The 24,969-nt window shown below is 45.6% G+C and overlaps 1 protein-coding gene across 1 annotated transcript in view; it reads left to right on the forward strand.

Moving 5' to 3' along the window:
- The first annotated feature begins 22,942 nt into the window (after positions 1-22,942).
- RALGAPA2 (Ral GTPase activating protein catalytic subunit alpha 2) overlaps positions 22,943-24,969 on the forward strand; it is a 186,195-nt gene continuing 184,168 nt past the window's right edge. Inside the window, exon 1 of the mRNA XM_056862277.1 lies at positions 22,943-23,049. Within this exon, the coding sequence (XP_056718255.1) occupies positions 22,944-23,049 (106 nt within the window). The 5' untranslated portion in view covers position 22,943. The remainder of the gene's footprint in view (positions 23,050-24,969) is intronic.

Consider the following 24,969-nt stretch of genomic DNA (forward strand, 5'->3'; position numbering starts at 1 on the left):
ATGGTGATCCCATGATCATGGGGTTTTCAAGGCAAGAAACCAAAAGAGGTGGTTTGCCATTGCCTTCCTCTGCATAGCAACCCCAGTCTTCCTTGGTGGTCTCCTATCTCAGCACTGACCATAGCTGACCATGTTGAGCTTCTAAGCTCTGATGAGACTGGGCTAGGCTGCTATGCATACTAACCCAAATCATTAAAGGGTTTTGATGTCAATGTGTTTGATTTCTGCCCTCAGTTGTTAGCCTGGGCATATGCTCCCATGTGGTAAGACTGCTATTATTCATCAAGTGTGTGATAAACTGCAATCTTGCCACATCCAGGATGAATTTTCACAGTGACTTTCCCATGCCAGATAAAATCCACCCTTCAAATATACAAAGGTAAGGACAGGGTTGTCAACAGGCCTGGAGGAAAAAAATGTCCTGTCTCTATAGAAAACGCTTAATATGTGAAAATGGGCAGCTGAAGCTTTTCATGCATGGAAAAAAAATGACCTGGTAAATAAGATCCCATTAACCCTCTGTTAAAGGGACAGGACATTCCCCCTCCCCAGGCAGTTGGCAACCCTAAGTAAGGATTGCATTGTGCCTTAAAAAAATGGGTGGAACAGTGGATGTGTTCATAATTTTTAAGCTGCCGGTAGAGGCTACCATTATTCATATGTATCATTAGAAGGAAAATGAGTTATGATGGAGCATGAGCAGAGGTATAGGACAACACACAACTCATCCATAGTGAATGTAGATGCCACTGCTCTATAGTTCAGCTGTGTAACTCAAAATCCAGGAACACACATCTTACATTCATAGCAGCTTTCAAACAGCTAGCACTCTTGAGCAGGCTGAAGCCCAGGTGATGGCCGATGGATACACTCCTTTAAACCTAAGTATTTGAATTTCAAATCATGCTCTGGGTAAATCCACTTAGGGATGTAGCCCTGTAACAACATTTCACAGTGCTAGAAAATTTCTCCATAGGTCAATTAGAATTTTGTGCATGAACCCTCGTTGTCGGTGGACCAATCGCTGTGCCTAACTTGTGTGTCTTCCGTTTGTTCTGATCTTGCCTGTTTTGTGAAGCTGTCTCCCGTAACAGCACCACAAATCTGATTTGTTTTATTTCCTTCTGTTCACTGCCATCTTGTGGACATGCCATGGAATTCCAAAGCAGCGGTCTTTTTTTTACAAATATAGCTCCTTGTTGATGCTTTCTGTTTGCTCCATTTTAAAGTATTTTCATGTAAATATACACAAACAAAAATCTATAGAAATGCTAAAATTGTGGATTCGAGGCTTCCCCACATAACAACATTAGAAGAGCCCTGATGAATCAGACCAATGGTCCATCTAGGTTGTATCCTGTTTTCAGTTGACCTGGAGAGCCAACAAACAGGGCATAGAGGCCAGGGGGCCCTCCCCTGATGTTACCTCCTAGTGCTGGGAATCAAAGGTTTATTGCCTCTGGATGTGGAGGTTCGCATACACACAACTGAAAACCTTGTTCTGCCACTTACTAAAATTTACTGGGAAAGGATAGAGACAGATGTAACTAACATCTGCAAAAAAAATCCCTCTGGAACTGTTATTGAGTCAATAGTTCTTTTGTCTGATCATCCTAAAAGGAAGATTTACAGCGAAGAAGAAGAAGAAGAGGAAGAGGAGGAGGAGGAGGAGGAGTTGGTTTTTATATGCTGACTTCCTCTACCACTTAAGGAAGAATCAAACCAGCTTACAATCACCTTCCCCTCCCCACATAGACACCCTGTGGGGCTGAGAGAGCTCTAAGAGAGCTGTGACTAGCCCAAGATCACCCAGCTGGCTTCATGTGTAGGAATGGGGAGGGGTGGGGAATCAAACCCGGTTCTCCAGATTAGAGTCCACCACTCCAAACCACCACTCTTAACCAGTACACCATGCTGGCTCCCATAGATGGTCACGTTTTGTTATTATTTTATTACCAATGAAGAATATGTTAATCACAGTTTATGTTTTAAAAAACTATTCTGCCAGTAAAGAAAATCATGTGGATATTGGTGCAAGTCAGTTGATTATGAGATGTGAGCAATTAATTGATAACATAACGAGGATTCCACAGTTTGGGGCTACACAGGTTACTGATGATAAAAAAGTACACCTAAATGATATTTATCCAGTTAGCTTTTACAATTATTTTAGGAGGTATAGTTGTATATATTATGCCTAAAAGATGCTTGGAACTTACTGACATACTCACTCTCTCATTGGGTTACTGAAATGGCTACAGCCCTGGGATCTGATTTATTCATAGTCTAATGCAATCTGTTAGTAGAAAAACCTCTAAATGGAATATATGTAAAAACTCTCTCATTCAAAATAGCTGATTCAAAGTGGACCACCAAATTGGTAAGATACTTCTAAGCAGAAAGCTGAAATTTGGCACCGCCCAAGACACGATAAGCTGATTGCTAGAATTACACAGGATTCCAAAAGCATCATGAAGACTAACAAAAATTTCCAGCATGAGTTTTCACAAGTCAGAGTTCACTTTCTCATATACATAGACATATACATCTATTAGGCTTGGTTAAATGTACAGCGGAAGGTGAGGGAAGTGTTCCAAAAAGAAGCTAGTGTTAAAACAAGACCTCGCCAAAAGAGAAATCAGTACCCAGAGGAGGTTCCAAAATTCTCAACCAACAGCAGCAGAGAGGAATAAACATCAAATCTAATGCAGGATTAAATGAGATAGTGGAACAAATTAACATCTAAAAGGGATGGGCTATATTCTCTCTACAATCAGGGACTTGTAAAAAAATAATTGGCAACTGAATATTGTTATATCAACATATTGTTATAAAATATGTGTTCAAAACTTTCAGTAACTATTCAATAGCAATATTTATTTTTAAAAAGTTAAATTACATTTCATGCGTCTCATGAACCTGTCCCCCCAACTCATGTATACACTAAAGTAGAACACACCAGTGTGTTCATTCAATGCTTGGGTGATAAATGTACCACAATAAATCCATACAAAATCAATTCATTCCTGGTGGATTGATAAAACTAACTGTAGTAGCAATTCACTTTAAATGGTTTTCAATTCTGGATAATACCAGTTAAGATCTCTTCTGCTGCTGCTGAAAGACACTGTGGTAAGCAAGTGTTCTCTTTAATTGGGAACACTTTGATATGAAAGCAGCAAGTGTTCTTTTTTGTTTTAAACTAAGAACGCTTTTGATGTTCAACAAGATAAGGCCTTACATTAAGGCAGATTTGGATTGTGCATATTTGTGATACCAGTTCCTAGAGGATACCTGCTGTGCTTCTGAACTTGTATATCCACATGCATGCCTTCCAGAAAACCCATTACCAAGGACGGCTCTAACACAGTCGCTAGGAAAGTTTTGAGGTACTGCTATGTTCAGTAAAAACAAAAGATTTTAAATCAGAGGACTAAAATTTTCATGGGTTATAGGACACTTCAAAGACATGATGTCTGAGTAATTTACACCTGTTTTTTCTGCTTTTCCTAGTTTAACCTGGCAACACAACATTCAGGCATCTCTCCAGCATTTCTTGTAATGTACTCTGTTCCATATAGGGTTGTCAGCTCTGGGCTGGGAAATACCTGGAGATTTTGGATGTGGAGCCTGAGGAGGACGGGGTTTGGGGAGGGACCTCAATGGGATATAATGCCGATTGTTTATGGCTGTGGTTGTTTGCCCTCCCCACACAAGGTGAGGGTTGTCAGCTCACCACAGCAACAGCTGTAAGGGCTGCCAGCTCACCACAGTAGCAGCTATGAGGGCAGAGGTTCAAATGAGACCCACTCTTTGCTTGGAGCTGGGTTGGCCCCAGTGAGGAGAGGTGGCCTTAATGGCCAATCCACTCCTAACATCTTCTCAAAGACCAGAGTGTATGCAACCTTCTGAGGTATGCATCCTGCTGTATGAGAAACTCCTGTCTAGAGCTGTGAAGACAAGTTATAAATGCAACTAAGTATAATCTCTTTCATACTGCTACAACTGGGGACCCACAAGAAACGTGCGGGAGCAACTATCCCATTCCCCCCACCTTTGCTTCCTCCCCTCTCCCTGTACTTCTTTCTCTCAGGGCATTTATGCATGGTTGGTTTGTCTCACGATTCTCCCATGATGATCTCGGTTCTCCGTTGGGTTTATGCATGATGTTCTCCTCTCTGGGGGCTCAGCTCGCATCCATCTCACAACTTCCCAGGGTTTTCCAATCCCTGTTTTATCACACTGTTTAGTTTAGTTCTGAGCTTGTCTCAGTTACCTGAAGGTGCATAGTTCAGCTGTGGGCCGATCTTCCCACATCCTGGCACACACACCATTCTCCAACTCCTCCTGCAACTTCTCCTTCAGCCAGCCTTCAGCCATGATGAACAGCTCCTTCTCTTGGTGCCCTCTGCATTTTTTTTTCTTCTGCACTGATGGAATATCAATATATCATCAAATCTTCCGAAATACTAATCAAAATCGCAGAGAGAGGCAGAAGAGGCTAGGATCTTTGTTGGATATTAAGGCCCATTGATCATGTGATTATGGTCAGGTTACAGCCATTCAGTGCACACAAATAGACAGAGTCTTTCCTTCTTTTAGAATTAAAACTTTATCTAAAAGGAAAGGGTAAACTGGGATAAAACAAATACAATCCTTACTATCAAATCTCGTTTCCTATAAACTTGCTAGATTTCTCTAGCAGGAATCCATGGCTTAAAGATGGCCTTCTCTGCTCCTGAGAGAGAGCGGAGAAGATCCATGCTGCTTCTGTGAAAAACCAAAAGGTGTGTGTGACTGCCTAGGGCAGCTTCTCTTCCTGTCTTAAACAAAGGAGAGCAATTACCACAAACATTCTACGTGACCAAGGGACATGTGGTCAATGGCGAATTTGCTGACTAATTCACTGAAGGTCGCAATGACATGACATCATATTCCTGAGTCTGTCTAAACATCAATACACACAACTCTTTGCTCTCTGACAGAAATGGAACTCGCATTATATTCCCAACAATCGTGCATTCACTCCCCCCCCCCACGGGCATTTGGGTGATGATTTACTCATGGGGGGGAGTGAGTGTACGATCCTAGGCTCTGTTGGCTCTCTCTGTGATTTTGATTAGTATTTTTGTTGATTTGATGATATATTGATATTCCATCAGAGCAGAAGAAAAAACCAAAGAGGGCTCCCAGAGGAGGCATCTTTTTTTAGTCAGTTTTAGCAAGTGTGTGTGTGTGACAGAGAATCTCCCCTCCCCCTTTTTTTTTTGTGTGATTCACAGACTCAGGGACGAACAGAGAACTTTCCCCCACCAAATACCGTCTGTTCTAGTTAGTTTCAGCAAGTGTGTGTGTGCAACCAAGAATCTTCCTTTGGATGCAATTCAGTACTCCATTTTGCGAGATGGGTTGTGAAATGGCCACTCACCGGGGGTGGGGAGGGGTGACATTTTTGTAAGAGAAAGCACTACTGCCAATGACAATGCAGCATTTCAAGGGGCGGGGACTCAGACACTTCCTGATTTCTGCTGGTGATTACGCATTGCTCCTGAGACTCCCAGGACTTTCTTCACAACAAGGTAAAGGTCCCCTGTGCAAGCACCGGGTCATTCCTGACCCATGTGGTGACATCACATCCTGACGTTTCCTAGGCAGACTATGTTTACAGGGTGGTTTGCCATTGCCTTCCCAGTCATCTACACTTTACCCCTAGCAAGCTGGGTACTCATTTTACCGACCTCGGAAGGATGGAAGGCTGAGTCAACCTTGAGCCGGCTACCTGAAACCGACTTCCATCGGGATCGTACTCAGGTCATGAGCAGAGCTTTTGACTGCAGTACTGTAGCTTACCACTCTGCACCTCGGGGAAGTTAACTAAGTTTTTTCTACATTTTCATTTGAAAAACATTAATTTTACATTTATACAACAGAACAGGTTAGTAGCATTTCCAATAAACTAGATGTGCTTATCTCTCCTGGTTAAGCTAGGAATCACCGACTAACCTAATCTGAACTATGTTCTCCTGACAAAAAGTTTGTCCTTCAAGGAAATCCTTCTCCCTAGGTTAGGATGCCAAGCTTTCCCTCTCTCCACCAACACCTCTGTCAATCGTAGAACTGCCTCTATGTTTCGGCACACTAAAATATGAAACTCAATAAAACATTTGCATGGGCACAGCACCCTCTTATGGTAGCAGTGAGGTGTACTTGTTTACAGCGCGGTTTGCTATATTGCACCATCCAAACCTAAGGTAAAACTCCTTCACTTTCCCTCTGGAGAAGGTAAATTTTTTCTCACTGCCCTAGGACTGAAATTAGGATTTTTAGCCTGATTTGGAGGGGAGGGAGAAAATCAAGCTACAGCTGACTGTGGTCAGACCAATTTACCACAAGGACCCTAGTTCCTGAGAACTAGCCACTCAATTCATGGATACATTCAGCTTATCATTGAACTAAATGAGCCCAATTTTCAACAAAAATATGCACCTTCTATTGATATTAAAAGCACTCAGGTGCATGATTGGACATGCACATTCACTGTTCAATGGGAACATCTATACTTCAAGTGTGTGTGCTACATATGCCATCAAGTTACTTCTGACTTATGGCGAACCATGAATTAAGGACCTCCAAAATGTCCAATCACTGACAGCCTTAATCAAGTCTTGCAAACTGAAGGCTGTGGCTTCCTTTATTAAGTCATTTCATTTCATTTCATTAACCTTTATTGGCATACCAAAAGACAGAGATAGAAAAAAAACAACAATATACTCCCAGGAATGAACCGTCAATGCGGTTTACAAACTCAAGCTCAATCTCCTTTATTAAGTCAATTCATCTCATGTTGGGTTTTCCTCTTCTCCTACTGCCTTCAATTTTTCCTAGCATTATTGTCTTTTCCAGTGACTCTTGTGTTCTCATGATGTGATCAAAGTACAATGCTTCAAGTAAATATGATAAAATACTTTCAATACTTCAAGTAAATATGATAAAATCACAATATTAGGATGCAGTTACAACCTTTGAAATGCATATATTCATCACATATTCAGAAGAAGGAATGTATACTTCCTTATACACAGTTCTGAAAAAATTGTAAACCCTTTTGCCCTCCACACACAGATAGGCAATATTCCTCCATGACCAAAGGCAGTATATATAGGAGGATATGTTTGCCATGCATTTGCAGTTGGTGATTTCCAAAGGAACTTCTATGGTTGCAGAGAGTATATGTGGTGGGGACATGCTTGCAACCAACACATGAACACATGAAGCTGCCTTATACTGAATCTGACCCTTGGTCCATCAAAGTCAGTATTGTCTACTCAGACCGTCAGCGGCTGTCCAGGGTCTCAGGCAGGGGTCTTTCACATCACCTACCTGTCTAGTCCCTTTAACTGGAGATGCTGGGGATCGAACCTGGGACATTCTGCAAGCCAAGCAGATGCTCTACCACTGAGCCACAGCCCCTCCCCAACCAAGTTGTGTTCCCTACTTCTTAATGGGACCCCTGTCTCCTGATTACAACTACCTAGACACATGGCCTTGAAGGATACCCGTTCAGTAGGAGAAGGTGAAAAGAGGTTCCACTTTGATGGCTTTTCATAAAAGTAAAATAATCACTGTCTTCATCAACTGGAAGAAGCACGAGACAGAAGAAGACTCAGGCACAGAAGGCAGAAAACAAAACAGCTCTCCGTCGATTAGTGGTCCAAAGGGGGAAATGGCTTTCCAGCCATCCACAGTTGGAGGCACAAGCTTCACTCCATAGACAGCTGTTAGCAGCTCGCAGCCAGAACAGAATGAAACTAGGCTAGGGGGTGGGGAATGTACAAGGAAACCATCTGTCCAGCTAGTGACCCAGTTGCCAGGTGACTAAATCATGTTGAAATTGAAACATTGGTCTGACTGAAATTTCTTTTGTGGAAGGAGGCATTGTAGAGCAGGGGTTTGCAACCTACAGCTCTATCGCCAACTGTGGATCAGTATGGAACTAACTATAGCTCTTTTTAAAAGAAAAGGAAATTTTTAACAGTTGCCAGTAAACAGGGTTGCCAGGTCCATCTGTCCCCCTCCATTGGTGGGAGGTTTTTGGGATTGGGGCTGGGGCGATTGAATGCATGGGTGGTCGTGGGCATGATCCTTGTTCCAGAGCAGCCCGGTGGATTGGTGGGCAACTTCCTGCCGAAACCACCTGTCAACCCTACCAGTAAATCAATTGCAAACCCTGCACAGATTTATGCCAGTGGACTAAAACTATTGCATGGGGTGCTCTTGTGTATATTTATGACTTATTGTGAGTTCTCATGTGTGACAATTCTTAATAAAGGAATCACAACAACCAGTGTTTGGCCTAGAGAAACTTTCTGGATTATTAATCAACACATCAATTATCAGTAATGCTAAGTTGTATATATTCAGTTTTGCAAATGGATTTTCTTATGTGGAATCTGTTGATCTCTTGCTCTGAATTTTTATACAGTTTGACTCTAACTGTAAAAGGTTGTTGATCCCTGTCCCAAAGCATGTCACTCCTTTGAGGAAAGGAGTCGTTTCCTCTCCTCTTTTCCTGTAGTTTCAGGACATGATAGGCAAGACTGAAAAGAGCTGTCACGACTGCAAAACAAAACTAAGTTAAACAGAGATAAAACTGACGGTGCACAGGAAAGAAGCCATCAGATAAAACTTACAGTTACAGATAAAACACTAGAACAGATTCTGGGCAGCCTGCTCCCTTTTCTACTTGTGGGGAGTGTTCTGTTATTGGAGCTCTCAAAACTATGACCCCCACACCAGCAATACAGTTCATTCTACCATTTCAGGATCCTACCTGCTCGTTCCCATTCATTCAACAGCAGGTACAGACCAGGCTTTGTTCTCCTTAAGTGGAGGAAGGAGTAAGACTGTAAGATACAAACAACCAGTAACTCTATTCACCTTGGGGTCTTTGGCTTCAAGAAAGTGCAGGCTGCCAAGGTGGCCATGCAGATGATAGACAAAAGTGGAAGCAGATGTCCATAACCACTCTGCACATATCCTTGATAGGATCAGTGGCATGCCTGCTGCACCTCTGATGGAATGTGCAATATCAGCTAGGGTTGCCAGGTGTCCCCCCGCCCGGCTGTTGGTGGGAGATGGGGGGTAGGGTTGCCAGCTCCAGTTTGGGGGAGATTTGGTGGTGAAGCCTGTGTAGGACAGGGCTCTCAGTAGGGTACAATGCGAGCCCACCCTCCATTTTTTCCAGGAAAATTGATATCTAGTCTGGAGTTGAGCTGTAATTCTGGGGGATCCCCAGGTCCCACCTGGATGCTGGCATCCCTAATACCAACAGTTCCTTTCTGTCTTTGAAATGAATAAACAAAGCCATTGTTTTTGTCTCCTGACTCAGAGACCAAGGTCTTTTATGCATGGCTGTTTCACTCACTGTCACCCCTCCAACGACTTCGGGTCTTTGTGCTGATTATGAATGCCGTTTCCGACCGTCAGAGGTTGCCTCACTCTCCCGCTGCATTTCCATGTGATTTGAGGGGGTTACCTGTCTTGGGGGGGCTTGATCTCTTTGCGAGTGGAAAGCTGTGAATGTGTTTTTAATGGCTTTATTCCAATGGGCAGATTGGGGGGACCCCTTCCAGGCCCCATGTGTCGGGACCCCCTGACCCAATCTTTACAAAACTTGGGGGTTCTTGCAAGAAAGGTCCCCTCAAGCTACACTGAAGCTTTGGGACCTCTACCTCCAAAAATGCCCCTCCCCGGAGCCACGGAAAGCTATGAATGTGCACACGCACCCCCCCCCACCCACAGAGATCTCTCTCACACACAAACAGACACTCTCTCTCTCTCTCTCCCCACGCAGCGGCCGGGCTCACACACTCATCCATGACTGATTGGCCAGAAGAAGACCCAGCTTGGCCACCGATTGGCGGCGGGAGAATGCTGCTTTGGGGGCGCCGAACTTGTACAAATTTATCTGGCATCTGCCCGAACTCGCTGAGTTCGGTTCGTCGTTTTCCCACGTTTTTTTACTTTGGTTCTATCCAAAGTAGAAACCGCCGAATAAGGGAAAATTCGGCTGTTTTTCTTGTCGGATGGAACCGAATCGACAGCCCTAGTGTTAAGGTTGTGTACGGTATTGATGGTGCTTTGGTTAGACCTCACCTGGAGTACTGTGTTCAGTTTTGGCCACCACAGTTTAGGAAGGATGCCAATAAACTGGAAGGAATCCAGTGTAGGGCAACAAAGATGGTGAGGGGTTTGGAGACCATGTCCTATGAGAAGAGGTTAAATGAGCTAGGAATCTCTATGCTGGAGAAGAGATACTTAAAAGGTGATATGATTGCCACCTTCCAATACCTAAAGGGATGTCATGCAGAGGATGAGGCAGATATGTTTTCGTTCATGTTGGATGACAGGATTTGGACTAATGGATAAAAACTACAGCAAAGGAAGTTTCATCTAACTCTGAGGAAGAACTTCCTAACAGTGATGTGTGTTTGACACTGGAACAGTCTCCCATGTGAGGTGGTGGATTCTTTGTTGATGGAGATTTCTAAGTATCGATTGGATACCTACTTGTTGGGGATATTATAGTTGTAGATCTTACATTGGCAGGGTGGTGGATTAGATGACCCTGGTGGTCCCTTCCAACTCTGAGATTAAATTAATAACAGATTTTGAGGGACAAAATGTAGAATTGTCAAAAGTCCCAGCCTTTAAGGCTTTTTGGTTCTTACCCATATTCTTTTATAATGCCTGTTCCATAATAAACTCAACAGTGAGTTTATTTCATACTTCTCAGCGACAATAATCCCAAATACCAGTGGGATGCTAATTAGTATATGGGGCAGAAATCTCTGAACATTGCGTAGTCCTCCATGTTGGCCCCCTGAGGTGCTTTATAAAACACATCATATACCATTGAGGTGTCTCATTTATTCATTTCCTCACCCAAGAGTTTACCCTCCAAAGGATGCCAAATTGTCTTTCTGCAGTGGCAATACTTATTGGCATTAAATCCCAAACCATCGATGCTGCATTAATGCTGAGGTAAGACTCAGGGGTTTAGCTAGTGCTAAAGTACATTTGCACTGAGCTTCACCAGAAATGGGACAGGCGTTTTATCTGCCGGGTTGGCTCTGCAGTTCATTTTTGCACAGTCCCAGAAGATACAGTATATCACTTGTTTAAATTGCAATGGAAATTCCTGTTCAAGAATGCCACATCCAATAGGGTATATTCTTCTCAGGAGGCCATACCACTCTGAAATTCACATGAAGGGGTTGCTGCTTTGGAAGTGCCCCTTCTTTCAAATCTGTGGGCAGCGCCAAACCAGCATCTCACACACAGAGAGACACACCCCAATATGAAATGTGAGACCTGGAGCACTGGGAAGACTATCCCACCATAAACTGCACACTGACATCGGCAGTGCATTTCTGAGACCCATTATTTATTCGGGACGAAGGGCCGTTTTCTGGCTGACATGCAGTGTTTATTCACTTGACTAGTGTTTGCTGGTTTATATTTCCTGGTTCATTTTTGCCAAGCAAAAGGTGAAAGGTGTTGCTACAGTTATTTTATAGCCTAGCAGCCTTTTACAAAGAGAGAGAGAGAGAGGGTATCTTCTTCCAGTATCTTTTCTGGAAAGGCATTTTTCTAAACTCAGGAAAAGCATTTTTCTAACCTCGGGAGAATGAGGAACTGGGACAAATAGTGGTAACAAGGCAGGAAGTACTAGAATGTCTAGACAAACTACAAACTAACAAGTCACAGGGACCAGATGGTATACAGCCTAGAGTTCTTCAAATGGGAAATTGCTGAACTCCTAACAAAGATATGTAACATGTCTCTTAAATCAGCCTCTATACCAGAGGACTGGAGAATGGCCAATGTAACAACCATTTATTTTTAAAAAAAGGTTCCAGGGGGGACCCAAGAAATTACAGCCCAGTTAGTTTAACGTCTGTTCCAGGTAAATTAATGGAAAGCATTATTAAAGATAGAATTCTCAAGCATATAGAAAGGCAAGGCCTGCTGAGCAAAACCCAACATGGCTTCTGTAAAGGTAGGTCCTGTCTCACTAACCTATTAGAGTTTTTTGAAAGTGTCAATAAGCATGTGGACAGGAATGAGCCTGTGGACATTGTGTATTTGGATTTCCAAAAGGCTTTTGACAAAGTCCCCCACCAAAGACTGCTAAGCAAACTTCATAGTCATGGGATAACAGGACAAGTCCTCTTATGGATTGAGAGCTGGCTGAAAAATAGGAAGCAGAGAGTAGGAATCAATGGTCAGTTCTCACAATGGAGGGATGTGAGCATGGGGTCCCTCAGGGATCTGTGTTGGGACCAGTGCTTTTCAACCTGTTCAGCAATGACCTGGAGTTGGGGGTGAACAGCGAGGTGGCCAAGTTTGCAGATGACACCAAATTATTTAGGTTGGTTAAAACAAATTTGGATTATGAAGAGCTCCAAAAGGATCTCTACAAACTGGAAGAATGGGCATTAAAATGGCAAATGAGATTCAATGTGAGCAAGTGTCAAGTGATGCATATTGGGATAATAAACCCCAGCTTCACATATACACTGATGGGATCTGTGCTGGCAGCGACAGACCAAGAAAGGGATCTTGGGGTGGTAGTGGATTGCTCGATGAAGATGTCAACCCAGTGTGCGGCTGCTGGGGGGGGGGGGGATTCCATGCTGGCCATAATTAGACAAGGGATAGAGAATAAAACTGCTGCTATCATACTGCCCTTGTACAAATCTATGGTGAGACCACACTTGGAATACTGTGTACAGTTCTGGTCAACTCACCTAAAAAAGGATATTGCAGAGCTTGAGAAGGTGCAGAAAAGAGCAACCAAAATGATCAGGGGACTAGAGCAACTGCCCTATGAGGAGCAGTTGAAACGCTTAGGGCTGTTTAGCTTGGAAAAAAGGTGATTAAGGGGAGACATGATAGAGGTCTATAAAATTATGCATGGTATGGAGAATGGACAGGGAGAAGCTTTTCTCTCTCTCTCATAATACTAGAACGTGGAGTCATCTGCTGAAGCTGGAGGGTGAGAGATTCAAAACAGATAAAAGGAAGTATTTCTTCACACAACGCATAGTTAAATTGTGGAACTCCCTGCCCCAGGATGTGGTGATGGCTGCCAACTTGGAAAGCTTTAAGAGGGGAGTGGACATGTTCATAGAGGAGAAGGCTATTCGTGGCTACAAGTCAAAATGGACACTAGTCATGATGCATATCTATTCTATCCAGGATCAGAAGAACATGCCTATTATATGAGGCACTGTGGAACACAGGCAGGATAATGCTGCTTCAGTCACCTTGTTTGTGGGCTTCCTAGAGGCACCTTGTTAACCACTGTGTGAACAGACTGCTGGACTTGATGGGCCTTGGTCTGATCCAGCAGAGCTTTTCTTGTGTTCATATGTACTGCTTCTGCAGAAAGGAAATTGTGTTAGCACAGAAGCATCTTTGCAGGTAACAGCAGGTAGAGTCAGGGGCCTGGCCCTACAGAAGTCTGTGAGTACCGGTAGGTTTCTTTGGGAGCGGTTCCTCTCCTTTATTAGCAGCTTCAGGTGGAATTTGGCAGCAATTTTTGGCAGCTATGGGGTGGGGTGGGTAAGGCTCTGAGGCAATTGCCCTGCAGACTGAAAAATATCCACCACCCCCTGCCCTCTCCTATAGGTTGTTTAAACCCCAGCCACCCACAGTCTCATCAAAGGGGGAACAATAGCTTTGATTAAAGGCCTGGTAGTGTGTAAGCGATGTGCTTCCGGAAGGTCTCTTATTTAGAAACTTGCTAGATCAAGGCTGTACTTATTGGTGAGGTAAAAAAAGGCCACCTTTTTTCCCTCAATGCTTGACTAGGCAGACAAAACACAGATGGAGATGAACAACAAAGGTTTACTTAACAGAAAAATAAAGTATTTAACAGGGTAAATGCTTTGTATGGATGGCTTCAACATATAAAGTAAAACTGGCTGTCAATTTTGCACCCCCAAAGGTTACAAACGCTCCCCCAATGAGAATAACTACTTTATGCCTGAGCCTCAGGTGAAGTAAATAAACCCTGAAGGGGGATTTGATTCCCCTTTCTCCAGACAAGGTACCTCCGCAGGTTCAAGGTTGCTCTTTTACCACATAGAGCTCCTTTCCACAGAACCTGTACACGTAAGTTAGGAATGCTGGGCCCTTAACAGGATGCTTATTTGTCACACTGAAATAAGCGTTCTCTCCTCCACCAACCCCAAAACCCTCACTAAAAGCCTATAAATGCCAGGCTCAGCCGAGGCTCCTTCCCCAGAGCCACAAAATCCCTGTCTGAAGAATAAAAAAGTTTTCTTCCCCCTTCTTAAACTGAGGCTGGACCAGCCCCTCCCATCCAGCCGAGATCCTTGGCCTCTGATTGGCTGACAATCACTTGGATTTACAATTTCAATACCTTTATTGGCATACCATCAAGCAGTCGATCAAATAAAACCAACCCCACTTGGATTTACAGGAAGCCAAAATCACAAGGATTGGTTCAGAGGCCCGGAGGAGAGTCGGGACTTTTGAGGATGATTACTTTCAGGAATGTGCCTATACATTGGAAGCTCTGGTGTAGATGAGAGTGACAGGCAAAAAATGGGGTGTTGGGGAAGAAAATACAAAGTGGGAAAGGGGCCCCAGAACATGCTGACTTCTTGAAGAGGGCAAGAATCGAGTAGCACCTTAAAGACGAACAAAATTTCTGGCAGGGTAGGAGCTTTTGTGAGTCACATAAGTGATCTGTGACTCACAAAAGCTCCTACCCTGCCAGAAATTTTGATTGTCTTTAAGGTGCTACTGGACTCCTGCTCTTTTCTACTGCTACAGACAGACTAACATGGCTACCTATCACAATCTACTTGAAAAGAATGCTTCTCAGTTACCACCTTTGTTACCTGTCTCCTTCCCATCTGTCTAAGGATGACAAACTAGTGAAAACTGTTAGGAAAGGCATGTCTTCCAGGTGTTCTGAGGCCACATTACCCTAGAACTAAGGTAATGGTTGCACTCCCCCCGCATGTAAGAAGCCAGCATGTTAGGAAGAAAAGTCATAGCCCAGCCTTTCCTTGACATGCCAGCTTTCCATGTGTGTCTGGGCTATTCCACACGGCTGTGCTTTCCTGGGGAAGTCCAGTTGTTGCTGCAGCTGCTGATACAGTGCAGCGATTATGGGATTTCCAGAGGGTGAATTTCACCCCATTGTAATTGCCCAACCCCCACAACGGTGATTCCCCCATCCCTGCCCCACAAGGGGTCTTGTTCAAGGATTTTTAAAAACAAGTATTTGACACAGCAATATACCTTGTCGGCATGTCGATGTCCAATTTTAAAAAGCCCTCCCAGTGGCATGCGGGAAGGGGAGTTGCAGGGGCTTGGAAGGGAAATCCACCCTGTGGGTGGGACTAGAGAAATCCTGGCTTTCTTGACCATGCAGCAGTCATCCTGGCTTTGCTGTGACTTTTCCCAACACATCACAGCAAGGCCGGTTTAGGAAAGTTGGAAGGAAGCTGGGGAAAACCCAGTAGGTGCCTGAATGCACCACAATGCCATGTAAGAGGGAAAAACCCCTGCTTCCCAACAGCGTTTATCCCGATGCAAATAACCCTTTGTGAGCATCTGCAACACCGACAGAATTGAGGGCCTCAGACCAGAAAGGGGAAGGGGTTTACAGCACCCAAGGTCTTCTTCCTCTCTTTCTACTCTTTTCCTCTCTAGCTGGTTATCTAGCAGAAAGGCTAATCTGTCCTCCCAGGCCTGAGTCTCTCGCCCTTTTAAGGGAGACTCTCTGGGGTATGCCTAGGGTTGCCAGCTCCAGGTTGCCAGGTCCCTCTTCGCCACTAGCGGGAAGTTTTGGGGTGGAGCCTGAGGAGGGCGGGGTTTGGGGAGGGGAGGGACTTCAATGCCATAGAGTCCAATTGCCAAAGCGGCCATTTTCTCCAGATGAACTGATCTCTATCGGCTGGAGATCAGTTGCAATAGCAGTTGCAATAGCTGGAGATCTCCAGCTAGTACCTGGAGGGTGGCAACCCTAGCGTTGAGAAATATCTGGAGATTTTGGGGGCAGAGCCTGAGGAGAGCAGGGTTTGGGGAGAGGAGGGACTTCAATGGGATATAATACCATTAGGGTTGCCAGATGGGAAGATATTGGCAGGCAATTGCCCGTCAATCCACCAAGCCGCTCCAGAACCGGGGCTGTGTGAGCGCGTGGGTTTTACTTACCGGTTTTACTTCCAGAAGCGCCACATCGCTATGGCTGTTTTAAACCCCAATTTGGGGTTTTGAGTGTTAAATTGACTGTGGCGATGTGGTGCTTCCAGAAGTAAAACTGGAAGTGCCATCATCATGTGCGCACACCTGCGCATGCACATGGCCACCACAGCCCCGCCCCTAAAACATCCCGCCAATTGGGAGGGGGGACCTGGTAACCCTAAATACCATAGAGTTCACTTTCCAAAGTGGCCATTTTCTCCAGTTGAACTGATCTCTATTGTCTGGAGTTGTCAGTTGTAATTGTCTCTATTGTCAGTTGTAATGGCGGGATATCTCCAGCCACCATCTGGAGGTTGACAACCCTAGGTATGCCTGCTGCTGCTTCTTTCTGGCTCCCTGAGGATTTCCCCACCCTCCTGGGTTGATTGGCAGGAGCTATTGCCAATTGGGTTTGACTTGGCCAGGCCAGCCTTCAGTCTCACCCTCCACCTCTTTCCAATGGCTGCCCCATCTCCCCCCAGCCAATACATTACAGTACAGCAGCTTAGGGTTGCCAGCTCTGGGCTGGGAAATACATGGAGATTTTGGAGAAGGTGGGGTTTGGGGAAGGGAGGGACTTCAATGGCATATAATGCCATAGTGTCCCCCTTCCAAAGAGGCCATTTTCTCCAGGTGAACTGATCTCTGTCACCTGGAGATCAGTTGTAACAGTGGGAGATCTCCTGCCACCACCTGGCAGTTGGCAACCTTACAGCATCTGTTCCTCCTTCACCTGGTCGTGCTGGTTCAGGCATGCCACCAGCATCTTGGGCCGGCCAAGTTTTGACAGGCCTGCCACCTTATTTATTTTTCATATTTGTAGTCCGGCCTCCCCAGCAAGCTGGCTCAGGGCTTGAGAGGAGACTGCCCCGCTCTGTTGACTGGTAGGGTGGGGCCAACTTCTGTTGTATGCTGTATGCAGGCCTTTGCCAGGGTGGGCTGCTCCAGCTGGCCCTCACCCTTGTACCTCTGGTACATACGGAGGTGCTGGGGCTATTTCCAGAGATCCATGTGGAAAAGCTCAGTGTCTGAACATGGTAGCAAAGTGTGTATGATCCCACCTCCTGCGTCTGTGAATTCACATTGGTGAAAACATGCAGTTGCCATTCATACAGGTCATATCGTTAGATATATGTATAAACTTTTTAGATATATTTAATTAGTTATTTATATTTATCCCAGCCTTTCTTCAAGGAGTGCTGGGTACATAGTTCCTATTCCCACCTCCCAGTGTGGTGCAGTGGTTAAGAGTGGTGGACTCTAATCTTGTGAACCAGGTTGGTTTCTCCACTCCTCCACATTCAGCCAGCTGGGTGACCTTGGGCTAGTCATAGTTCTCTTCGAGCTCTCTCAGCCCCACCTACATCACAAGGTGTCTGTTGTGGGGAGAGAAAGGGAAGGAGATTGTAAGCTGGTTTGAATCTTCTTAAAAAGGTTGAGAAAATGGGGGTATGAAAGCCAACTCTTCTTTTCTTCTTCTATTATTTTCCGCACAAAACCTCTGTGTAAATGCATCAGGGATGACCTTGGCTCACTTAATTTTGTTCTCCTTGAATTTCCAGTTATGCAAGAACAGCAGGTGTACTTTTCCTAACACTTTGTTTTTGGTTTATGCAATATTGTTTTTCCCTTTTGCTGGGACAGATCATCTGCACTCGGTCACGATGAGATCACAACGTTGAAAACTCTAACGCTACAGCACCCCACAAGTGACCTTCAGATGAACTGGGTGGATGCTGTCGAGGCTTCAAAATGTCTTTCCAGAATATCAAGGGTATGGACAATCACTGTGTGCTTTATCAGCAAAGCAGTCTATGCAGGATGCTGATGAACAGGCCTTAAAATCATGGCGGGGGAGAGCTTTTTTCCTCCTCCCCCCCCCCGCATTTTTTTATATTCAGCCTGCTGAAGAGATCTGGAATTCTGATGTTATGATTTATCACTGAATTAAGCAAAATAGCTACTTAATTAGAATGGCACATATGTCATAGGTCATCATGAACTATTACCTTAAAAAGGTAAAGGTAGTCCCTAAAGAAATCAGAAGGAGATTGAGACTGGGAAGGGCAGCCATGAAGGAGCTAGAGAATATTTTGAAGTGTAAGGATGTGTCACTGGCCACCAAGACTAGATTAATTCACGCCATCGTATTCCCTATTACTATGTATGGGTGTGAAAGCTGGACAATGAAGAAAACTGAAAGGAAGAAAATAGATTCCTTTGAAATGTGGTGTTGGAGGAGAGGGTTACGGATTCCGTGGACTGCCAAAAAAACAAATCAGTGGGTTATAGATCAAATCAAGCCTGAACTGACCCTAGAAGCTAAAATGATTAAACTGAGGCTATCATATTTTGGTCACGTCATGAGACGACAAGAGTCACTGGAAAAGACAGTCATGCTAGGAAAAGTTGAGGGCAGCAGGAAAAGAGGAAGACCCAACAAGAGATGGATTGACTCAATAAAGGAAGCCACAGCCTTCAATCTGCAAGATCTGAGCAAGGCTGTCAAAGATAGGACATTTTGGAGGACTTTCATTCATAGGGTCGCCATGAGTCGGAAGCGACTTGACGGCACTTAACACACACACACAGTCCCCTGTGCAAGCACCAGGTCATTACTGACCCATGGGGTGACTTCACATCCCGATGTTTACTAGGCAGACTATGTTAACAGAGTGGTTTGCCATTGCCTTCTCCGGTCAGCTACACTTGGTATTCATTTTACCAACCTCGGAAAGATGGAAGGCTGAGTCAACCTGGAGCCGGCTACCTGAAACCGACTTCCGTTGGGATCGAACTCTGTGAGCAGAGCTTTTGACTGCAGTACTGCAGCTTACCACTCTGCGCCACTGGGCTCTCTGAGCTACTACCTTATGGACTACATGTATACAAATAATGGCCTGTTTATTTACTTTATATATACCCCACCTTTCTCTCAATGGGGATCGAAAGCAGCTGTCTCCTTGTGAACCTGTTCACTGCATGTGTATTTCTGTCTTTTTCTGTTTGAATGTTGCAAAGGAAGTAGCAGGCTCTGTCATAAGAACCTGAAACCTTTCACTTGACAAAGGCTCTTAAGAGCCAGAAAATACAGAAAGGCAGTGTTGAGTGCTTTTATGAATTAGTAGATGAATCCTCTCACACCAATTACTTTATTGATGAAGTTACCCCTCCATCCTGCACACATCCATACATGCTTGGAGGGTCTCTCAGTGCATTTATTTATTTATTTATTTATGTCATTTATACCCTTTCTCCGCATAGGGAGAGCTTACATTGTTCTCCACGCCTCCATTTTATCTTCAGGCTGAGTGTGTGTGACTGGCCCAAGGTCACCCAGCAAGATTCCATGGCAGAGTGATTTTGAATCAATGTAGATATTTAAACCTTGCTTTTCTTTCTAATCGTGACCCAAAGCACTTATATCGTCTTCCCCGGCTCCATTTTATCCTCACACCAATAACCATGACAGATAGGATAGAGTGTGTGAATGTCCATGGCAGAGTGGGGATTTAAACCCGGGCTCCCAAATCCTAGTCCGACACTCTAACCATTACACCATGCTGTTGAGATCAATCAGTTTAGACTGGCAAAACTCTATACAACAATGTCCTGTTAGACATTTAGTAAGATTAATATTCAGATATTATGGAATAACTAAAAATGTACTCTTGTCCAAAAGGAAATGGTTAGAGGGAAGTCCACCATTAATTTAAAAGGGTGGCTTTCTTCCCAACACTCATCTGAACAAGAGCTGGTAACCTACTGAGTTCACATAATTTCCTGGCCTACTCATGCAGGGTCTGAAAATTCAGAAGATGATCTGGACAACACATTGCAATGGAACATTGATACTGATGGGCAATTCATCTTCAAGAAAACTTACCCACCATTACAGATATCATGGATAAAGACTGCAGTTAGCGTTATTTATTTTAAAATTTGTATCCTGCTCTATCCCAGCCAAGGCCAGATTCAGAGGAGCTCACATCATTAAAACATCATTTACAATACATCAATCAGCGTTACATTAACATACAAAAATAACTATTGAAACCATAATTCCGAATTCTAAAAACCAGCCAGCCTGGAGGGGAATGGTCAGGTTCCCCAAATCCACTTAACCCAAATAAAGTAAGGGAAGGGGAAAGAGGAAGGGAGGCCAGCTACGATGGAAACCATTGCTGCCTATAGGCCTAGCGGAACATCTCAGTCTTACAGGCCCTGCGGAACTGCATCAGATCCTGCAGGGCCCTGATCTCACTGGATAGAGAGTTCCACCAGGCCTGGTTGATGACAGCCGGACACTTTTCGGGCTGGGGACCATGAGCAAGTTGTTATTTGTTGAGCTTAATGCTCTTTGGGGGGCATACCAGGAGAGATAGTCCTGCAGATAATGAACATTCCTTGCGCTATCTCCCACTTTATGGAAGTTTGCCTGAAGTTATTAGAAAGGCCCCCACATTTCTATCATTTTACAAAATGTGCAGAAATTAATTGGTCAGGAAAGCATTCTTGTAGAGGAATAGAGCTGTGAGTGGTAGTGGATCAGCTCAGGAGGTGACTTCACATACACTTTTAATGCACTTAAGCAATCCTTTGCAACTGGATTTTGCCATTTTACACAGTAAAATCCAGTTGCTAAGTACTTTGAAAGTGGAATGAAGTTGCATTATTCAGAATGTGTGAAAGTGATGTGCTCCCCCATTCTCACAGAGTCCAATGAGAGCAACGAGGGCAGGAAGTTGGTTTGATTACAGCTTGCTTTATTAGCCAAGAAGTCATAACTGGGTGAGCCAGGATACAGACAAACAGCTCTGCGATCCTGTCACACCGAGGCAGGGCAAATGCAAGAAGTTTTATAGACGTTTGACATTCCTATACAACGATACATTTTCTTAACATACGATGTTAGCTTGTCATTAGCTCCTGCAGCACATGTGTACACGCCTTGCTACATTAATGACTGGAGCCTGTCTTATTAAGTTCAGAGCGTTCCCTTGCAGGGTGAAGCAAAAGTATCAAAAAGGAAGAATAGGTGGGAGGGAGGCTGTCGGAGCGTTCCCTTATGCGATGGGAAAGTTTCCAGCCTTTGGAATGTGTGTGTGCGTATGTGCTTGGTGCCAAAGGAAAGGGGGGCCACTGGGAAGCAGCTTCTGTGGTTTTGCTTGTAAGCAGCTTATGCATGTAGCTTGCGTGTATCTCTGAATGTGATGCACAGGTATGATTACTCAGGCACAACAAAAGCAACTTTAGTGACATGTTTTTTCTTCCAGTCCTTCCATTCCAGCCCCACTGTATTCTGTTGTCTTATGAGGAATCTCTGCTGTGAGATTCAAATATTGTTACAATTCAAATGTTACTGTATTTTATTACTGGCTTATTGACTGACTGAATAGTTCTATTGGACATGCAATCCATCTTAAGTCAGTGAGAAAGGTGGACTATAAATGCAAATAAATTAATAAATAAATGTAACGATTTTAGTGAAGATTAACCAAAATAACTCAAAACAGTGTGCAAACTTTCAAAATCACCAGATCTCTTCGTCAGGCTGGATGTTCAATAGAAAGGCCAGAAAAAGGAAATACTTCTTTTCCAAGACATTCTGAAAAGCGCCCCCAAGCCGGCAATCTTAAATACCATTTGAAAAACCACTGCATTCGCTGAACAAGGGATTCTTCGTACAACAAGCAACCCAAATGAGTGACTTCCGTGGAGACTGATGGCAGAACTTGTGAAAGGAGGTCTGAATACTTCAAAAATAGACATTTCGCTTCAACACTTCCTCATTTGCAGCCCAGTATTGCCTGACAAGGCATTTTATGGGACACTCCCAAGTACAGAACTGAAACTTTAGACGTCGAGACTTTGCACTTTTATTGCCATAGCACAGTACTAACTTGCGTGACCCGTTTTCCAAGAGTCGCTCAACGAATTGAGCAAGTCCAACCAACGAACATATAACCTACTTACAACAAGTGTGTTGCATTACAAAGAGCCCTTTTATAGAACATTAGTCACACAAAGCACACTATGGCCATTAGTGTGACCGTTACACTTAACGCTCTTTAAACGTATTTCTAAAAGGCCTCGCTCGAAGGCTCCATTATTGAAGACATTGAAACAGGCGCAGCTCAAGGGCGAAAACGGGCGCTGCAGCCAGCAGGTGCATCTGGGCCGGAGCTGGCCCGCAAAGACTACGCCTCCCGGCATGCCCCGCGCTCGCCCACCCGCTTCTAAGAGCGCCGCTCTCTCAGCACGCTGGGCTTTGTAGTTCTCAGAAGGGCGCCGGGGCCGCACGACAGGCGCTGATTGGCGGCCTCCTCTGACGCGCCTTCCCCCGCCTCCCCTGAAACAACGGTCTGCCCGCACAAACGCGGCGCCACTCTCGCGGCCCCGCCCAGTGGGTGGGCTCGTGGGTCGGTGTCCCCCTATCGCAGGGCCTGCCTTCGGCAGACCCCGCCCACCCGCGGCAGCGGGGCCTCCGCCCACTTCCTTCAGGAGACGCGCTCGCCGCCCCTGCCCCCTCCCCCTCCCCGCCCGCCTCAGTCCCGGTCCTGAGGGGGCTGAGGAGAGCCGGAGCCGGCGGCCCCGCGGAGGGGAAGGCGTCCATCCCGCCGGCCCCTCCTTCCCTCCCTCCCATGCGCAAAATGTTCTCCCGGAGGGGACACGCCGACGTCAAGAAGTCCGCCCAGAAAGCGCTGGACCCGCGGAAGGACGTTCTGACGCGCCTCAAGCACCTCAGGGCGCTGATGGGTGAGTGGGAGCCGGGGTGGGGGTGGGGCGGAGAACCCTCTCTCTCTCTCTCTCTCTCTCTCTCTCTCTCTCTCACGCGCACGCGCGCCTCGGAGCCTGCTGGGTTCGCGGGGGAGAGTTCTCTCTCCCCCCCACCCATAGGAGCTCAGATCAGGAAGTCCCGAGTTCGAATCTCCCCCTTGGGGAGGGGCCGTGGCTCAGTGTGTAGAGCCTCTGCGTGGCATGCAGAAGGCCCCAGGTTCAATCCCCCGGCACCTCCAGTTAAAGGGACCGAGCAGGTAGATGATGTGAAAGCCTGAGACCCTGGAGAGCCATGGAGAAGGGCCGTGGCTCAGAGGCAGAGCCTCTGCTTGGCATGCAGAAGGCCCCAGGTTCAATCCCCGGCATCTCCAGTTAAAGGGACCGGGCAAGTAGGGGATGTGAAAGACCCTTTTCCGCCTGAGAACCATGGAGAGGGGCCGTGGCTCAGTGATAGAGCTTCTGCTTGGCATGCAGAAGGTCCCAGGTTCAATCCCCCGGCCTCTCCAGTTAAAGCGCTGGTTCCCAACCTGTTCGAGTATGTGGATCCCTCCTTTTAATATCAATTTTTTTTTGCAGACCCCCAACCCCACAGGATAGCAGTTGTACTATTAGTACCCATTAATTGAGCATATTGTTAAAAAGATCAAAATGGTAGCTGCTGAATGCATGTATGGATTCGCAGACCCCTTGCAAGACTTTCGCGGCGTCTCCAGAAGTCCCTGGCCCCCAGGTTGGGAACCACTGACTTAAAGGGACCAGGCAAGTAGGTGATGTGAAAGACCCCCGCCTGAGACCCTGGAGAGCCGCTGCTGCGCTGAGTAGACAACACTGTCTTGGATGGACCGAGGGGCTGGCTCAGTAGAAGGCAGCTACATGTCTTATGGGGAGGGGCTGTGGCACAGTGGTAGAGCATCTGCTTGGCATGCAGAAGGTCCCAGGTTCAACCCCCCCCCCCCCCGCATCTCCAGTTAAAGGGACCAGGCAAGTAGGGGATATGAAAGACCCTTTTCCGCCTGAGACCCTGAAGAGCCGCTGCCAGTCTGAGAAAACAGTACTGACTTTGATGGACCCAGGGTCCGGTTCAGTGTAAGGCAGCACCATGTGTTCATGTACAAAGGAGGTGCCTCAGTGGTAGAGCATCTGCTTGGCACATGGAAGGTCCCAGGTTCAATCCCCAGCTCCTCCAGGTAAAAGGATCAGATAGGAGGTGATGCAAAAGACCCTGGAGAGGACAGCGAAGAGAAAGCTGGCCTTGCTAGGCCAAGGGTAAGGCAGTTTTGGTGTTGGAGCCCTGGCTTTGCAGGCAGAGGGTCCTGGGTTCAGCCCTTTCCGTCCCCGGTTAAAAGGTGCAGGTGGGTGCCATAGACCACTGCCCCCAGACCCCGGAGACCGGCTGCTGTTCAGAGGATAATTACCTGGCTAGATCGGTGGTCTGGTTCAGGATAAGGCAGGTTTGTGTAGGATTTGAACTCGAATCGCGGTTGTGGAGGTGGGACTTTATTTGAAAGAGCTCCAGCGGGAACCTTGGAGAGTGGCTTTTTGTCAGACTGTGCCATCCTGGCCTAGATAGACCTGTCTGGTTCGAAAGAAGGCCGCTCCATGTGTAGGTGGCCGAAGGCAAGGCATCCTCTCTCCCTCAGCCTCCCACTTGTGGTGTTGAGAAACAGGCTGCAGACTTTATTGCCTTTCTCTGCCTTGCCTCCCATCAGCACCACGGTGCCCTGTTTTACAGGAGTGTTGTTACTTTTTTTTGGTAACACTATAAAATTCGATATGTTAGGTATTAGAATTAAAGTTCAGGAAGTGGAAATAGCATCAGAAGGTGCATATGAAAAGTGGCCCACACAAGCCCGTAAAATTTTATGGTGTTCTACAGGAAGAGAGTGGAGTGAGAAAGGG

This window comes from Euleptes europaea, chromosome 17 (genome assembly GCF_029931775.1).
Source record: "Euleptes europaea isolate rEulEur1 chromosome 17, rEulEur1.hap1, whole genome shotgun sequence".
NCBI lineage: Eukaryota > Metazoa > Chordata > Lepidosauria > Squamata > Sphaerodactylidae > Euleptes > Euleptes europaea.